Consider the following 5,582-nt stretch of genomic DNA (forward strand, 5'->3'; position numbering starts at 1 on the left):
ATCTGGAATAAACCATTTGTAACCCTTAGAAGTTTTTGATAACAGTTACAAGGTGATACGGTGATGCATGAGAAGCTCATGAACAAAAGAAAAATAAAAACATATATTTGTTTGTAAAGATCAGTTCTTTCCAGAGCACATTTTAGAGAATTTCAGGTCTAGACTACATTCTGGATTGTATGCACAATTTGTTTCAATGAAAAATTATGTGTGAGCTTGCATATATTTTACTGGTAGCTCACAGTTGGTTTTCTATGTGTCCACAGCAACAGTGAATATACGAGTTAACAATGTTTGGATCTAACGGTCTGTACCTTGATCCTTGCAATCCTATCTTAGCAATTTTGAGCGAAACCAAAACAGCTTAGGGATTAATTTGGATGAGTTTAGTGATTTTATATTGGTTTTGTTTAGAAGATGCTTATTTATACTTTAGCTAAGTACACATGCATGATTAGTTTAATGATCTTAGCATTGATACAAAATTTGAAATTGGTTTTGTCCAAAAAAGGATATGGTTGTTTAGTTATTTTGGGTTTTGAATCATTCACGATGTGTCAAAAATTTATTTGGATGGGTTATAGGCAATAGCAAATGTACTTGTAGTGATTTTATTTTTGTACCAAATGCTTCATCTGTAGCAGGAATCAAAAATTTTGTGAAACAGCCATTGATAAGTATATCTTTCCATTGATAAGTTTTTTTATGAACATCATTTAATGCTTTTGCAGCAATGCCTTCTGAGAGCACAAGTCCTTTTGCTCCACAGTCTAGAAGTACAGAAGGCAACTCCAACAACATTTTTGGAGCAAGCTCTTTTGATGCACCGTCTGCCCCTGCCATTAGTTCGAATTCTTGTACATCTTGTGGTATGTTTCTTTTAACTTTGCAAAGCTTGTAATATTTTTGTTCAATCTAAATTAGAAAGTTCAACTTGTCCTCAATTTAGATTGGCACCACTCCAACAATTTCTCAATCCACTTTTGAGTTTCTCAATTTGCTGATCTCTGAATGTTTCACGTATGTAAACATTTTCTTTTATCCGATTAATTGGATATGCAACATCTATTAATATTCATATTCTCTATTAATTTGGTGCCTGCTATTAGCCTCTACACATTTTTCACACTGCTCTCACATTATTTATTATTTAGGAGTAACTATGACAATAGGGAACCTAGGTGGAGGTGCAATTGGTGGCCATGGTCTAGGTAGCAGAGTTACACCATACACCATTAGTAATTTGATGGAGATTCGCAAGGGTAGCCCTACATTGTTAGATATGCATTCTATATCAGCTATGCCAAAATACATGATGAAGAGTCACGAGTTGCTAAGATGGGAGGACTATGAATTGGGTGACAAAGGTATGCATCAATAAGTCTGATTATTGTTGTTATTATTTAGCATTGGCTATGCAAAATGCCGCTCTAAGACTAATCGGTTGTATATTGCAGGCGGGCCAAATATTGAATGTCAACAACCTGTAGATGGTGATTTTCCTCAGCGAACACCAGTTAGCTCCTATGACCAGCTCCAACAAGCATTTGCCCAACCCACACCAGCATTTGAACAATCCACACCAACATTTACTTCAGCTGGTGCATTTGGATCATGTACAAACCTAGCCTTCCTTGAGGAATCTTCAGCCTCTTTATTTGATAAACTGAGCACTCCGGCATTTGGTGCTACCTCTTTTGATCAACCTTCTCAAAATGGTGGATCTTTATTTGGTTCAACTCCATTGTTAGGGACAAGTCCCACATTTGGATCAAGTATATCATTTGGAAACAGTCAGCCTGCTGAGCTGTTCCAATCATCTTCTTCACCTCTCCCATTTGGATCAAGTGTCCCATTTGGAAGCAGCCAGCATGCTGAACTGTTCCAATCTTCTTTTTCTACACCTGTTGCTTTTGGATCAAGCAACCCATTTGGAAAGAGTCAGCCTGCTGAGCTGTTCCAATCTTCATCTTCTACACCTGGTACAATAGGATCAAATACCCCATTTGGAGACAATCAGCCTGCTGAATTGTTCCAATCTTCTTCTACACATACTGCATTTGGATCAAGTGCCCTATGTGGAAACAGTCAGCCTATTGGACAATTCCAATCTTCTTCTACACCTGATTTTGGCCAGACTCCACCAGCCCTTGGGCAGTCCCAGCAACCATCGAGTTCAATATTTGGCGCTACCCACATGGGAGAAGCATCGACTCCTGCTTTTGGAGAAGAATCAGCTCCAGCATTTGGAGGCACTCTGTTTCCTCTTCCCATCTACTTCTATGATAGTGCTCAACAGAGCATGATAGCTACACTACCAGAGCCAGTAAGCTATCCTTTTGGAACTCTCCCACCATTACCTCATTTGTCTATTGGCCGGAGTGGAAGATCTACCTCATCTATTCAATATGGAATATCTAGCATGCTGGTAAGCATGGAACCAATGATTTCAATAGAGTTGTTGCATATACCTATTTTAATTTGATTAGTCAATGCATAGCTAAATGATTTTGTATGTAGGTTTATGAAAAACCTACTCGAGTAAGGACAACATTACCTACACCGCATATAGCTCCAAGATCAAGGATCCCTGTGCAATCACAAAGATATAATCGTGCAATGAATGATCGCAAAGTAAATAAATTTGAATTACAAATACTTTTAGTCTACCGTTTGATCATAGAATTTGTTTCTAAAATTTAAATTTAACCTTTTCTTGTTTTTCTGTTGCTGCAACACAGGTCTCATTTTTTACTTATGGTGAAGATGCAACAAGCAATCCAAAGGCAGATGACATGTTGTCCATTCCTAGGGAAAATCCAAGGGCATTATTTATTCGACAACTTGAGCAGTCTTACTCCTCTATGGCGCTCAAACCAGCTGTGAAATTGAAGGAAGTGGCTCTACCTATTACTGATCATGGTTAGCCCCCTTTTCACCCTCTTTGTTTTGGAATTAGAAGATTCTCCCTGGATTAGTTCAGGGTACTTGAATTACTATCTGATGCATTTCGTTTGTATTTCCGAGAATAGTCAGAAAAGATGGCAATGGGGAACAGTCAATTGAAACTGATGCATTTGCAGAGAAACTTCGAAGTAACTTTTCTAGCCTTATTTGCTTAAGTAATCTTAGGATATAATGTCACAACTTTTTGTCATTAGATGCAAAGGAATTTTTATATTGAGGTTTTTTCAGTATTTCAGATTTGTTGTTTTCCAGATGCCAAAGAAAATTGGCCTGACTGTGTGAATTATGCACAAATTCAAGACAATTTTCTGTTCCCAAGGCTAGTTGATGATTCTGTAAAATTGTCTTCCAGACAGAGTGGTTCTAACCAGGAGAAAGATGACAGAGGACGTGATTATATATCATTCTCGGGCGATAGAGCTTGCAAAACTGCTACTGACTATGATCATGGTGTAACTGTAAATATTGAAACACTGATGCCCAAACTTCGACATCCTGAGTACTATACCAAACCAATGATACAAGAACTAGCAGCAAAAGAACGTGCTTTACCAAGCTATTGCAACAGGGTTAAGGACTTTGTTGTTGGAAGGAAAGGCTATGGGTTTATTAAGTTTTATGGAGAAACTGATGTTAGGCAGCTAGATTTAGAAAGTATAATTCAATTTAACAAGTGTGGGGTTCTTGTATATACAGATGAAAGTAAAATACCATCTCCAGGGCAGGGCCTTAATAAACCGGCAGAGATAACCTTGTTAAATGTTAAACATGTTGATGACAAGATAGGTCAGCATTGTATAGAGGGAGGTGAAATGGACAAATTTGTGAAAAAGCTTCAAAGGAAAACTGAAAAGAAAGGGGCAGAATATTTATCATACAATGCTATTAAAGGAGAACTGAAATTCCGTGTGAAACATTTCAGTGAGCACGGTATTGATGAAAGGAAGATACCAACTCTAGGACAGGGCCTTACTAAACCGTCAGAGATGACCTTATTAAATGTTCAAAATGTTGATCAGCATTATGAGAAGGTTGTGGAAGTAGACAAATTTGAGAGAAGGTTGAAAAGAAAAACTGAAGACATGGGTGAAGAATTTAAGCACGGTTTCGATGACTCTGGGTTTCAGAAGATGTGGAAAAAGTTGAGAAAATTCTCAGTGGAATATTTTAAGAGCAAGAGATGGAATTGATGATAGCAGTGGAATATATCTCTCTCGAGTACCGCCAAAGCTTACTGATGATAGCAGTTTCAATCACATTATTCTGAGCTAGAGACTAATTTCTGATCAGTGGCCTATGCAAAAACCCTTGCTCAAATTTTCAGGATCGTTTACACCACTGGCAATGGAAAGATTTCTTTCTCCTTTCTGCTTTCTCACATTCATCATTATATGTTGTAGAAAAATAAACTTAGTGGGAATTCCCCACATCGAATAAAGGTGCATTTTGAAGATTGTATGCTTGTTTTAAGATTGTGGTTCCCACGTTCTTAGATATTAGTATACAAAAAAATTAGGCAGTTCAAAGTTCGAGATGTTATTGTTCATGTTATAATTTTTCCTTAAACCGATGTAGAATCCATTTACCGTTCTTGAAGACAGCAAAGGAAGAAGGGTAGACCTAAATACATTTTAATTATGTAGATCAGAAATCTAAAATGTGGACAAAACATAGAAGCCCCAAACAGATCAGAATATATTTAAGCTAGCGTAAAATAATGTAGAAGCAAAGAGCAAACGCTTGAAAGAGAATTCGATCCACGTAGAACAAATACAAGTAATACCTGAAGAAGCTGAATAGGTAATGAACAATAGCTGACGAAACTTGGATATCATGAACTGGGTATGTACAAGACCTTCCAAGAGCATAGAGGCGGATGAAACGAAGACCTTCAATCTGGGCTAGGGGTTAGTTGTATGCTTCAAGGGTTTTTGCATAGGGCTTTTGAATTTGTGACTAAAATTTTGTTGAATTTGTGGATGTGGTCTAGCAGGGTTTTGAGGGCATCATTAGAGTTTGACATATGGGTTCCAATAAGTTCTTTTTTAAGTGATTGATTTAATAGTAATATATAAAATCAAATATAATGAGTTTGTAGTATAAGAGCCAAAAGTGGAGAATAATTTAATAGAGGGGATGGTAGTTGGTGATGTAGTATAGGAGTCAAAAGTGAAGCAAGGTTTATTAGTGGGATGGTAATTGGATATAATTATTTATTTATGGAACATAAAACTTGTTGCATTAATGATTTTGAGAAATTTTAAAAGACAAATTGATTATGTGATCTCATACTACTAGTGCAACAATAAACATGATTTATGGGTCTCATTTCTACAATATAAAGTTAAGTTAGATATATGGCATTTGGGCAACAATTAGTTTATTGCTGGAGCACAAGAAGTGCCATATCAATGCCTACTCTATAAAAGATTCTAGTATAGTTCAAAAAATAAGCATGCACATTAGCACATCAATGAGTATAATGCATAATTATGGGACTTACTTCTATGAAGTAGAGAGGATGTGGTAGTTCACCATAATTAATCTATTGGTGGAGCACACAAATGGTCATGTCCAATACCTATTCCAATTAATATTTTAAAAAAAGCGTGTGC

At 36.7% G+C, this 5,582-nt stretch overlaps 1 protein-coding gene across 1 annotated transcript; it reads left to right on the forward strand.

The window, feature by feature from the left end:
* The first annotated feature begins 1,162 nt into the window (after positions 1-1,162).
* Positions 1,163-4,157, forward strand: LOC149557946 (nuclear pore complex protein NUP98A-like). Its single transcript, XM_089830524.1, has 6 exons — positions 1,163-1,367; positions 1,458-2,428; positions 2,521-2,634; positions 2,742-2,922; positions 3,033-3,095; positions 3,220-4,157. The coding sequence occupies exons 1-6, from the start codon at positions 1,163-1,165 to the stop codon at positions 4,155-4,157; spliced, it is 2,472 nt and encodes an 823-aa protein (XP_089686650.1).
* Positions 4,158-5,582: the final 1,425 nt, after the last annotated feature.

Source organism: Cupressus sempervirens, chromosome 5 (assembly GCF_028749045.1).
Source record: "Cupressus sempervirens isolate cs-2001-9-10 chromosome 5, ASM2874904v1, whole genome shotgun sequence".
Taxonomy (NCBI): domain Eukaryota; kingdom Viridiplantae; phylum Streptophyta; class Pinopsida; order Cupressales; family Cupressaceae; genus Cupressus; species Cupressus sempervirens.

What these genes read in the sequence shown, in the direction of transcription:
- LOC149557946 (XM_089830524.1), top strand. Translation starts at nt 1,163, where the DNA reads ATGACAATAGGGAACCTAGGTGGAGGTGCAATTGGTGGCCATGGTCTA. An exon ending in CTATGAATTGGGTGACAAAG is followed by an intron (nt 1,368 to 1,457) that starts GTATGCATCAAT and finishes TGTATATTGCAG; the next exon opens with GCGGGCCAAATATTGAATGT. An exon ending in GTGCAATGAATGATCGCAAA is followed by an intron (nt 2,635 to 2,741) that starts GTAAATAAATTT and finishes GCTGCAACACAG; the next exon opens with GTCTCATTTTTTACTTATGG.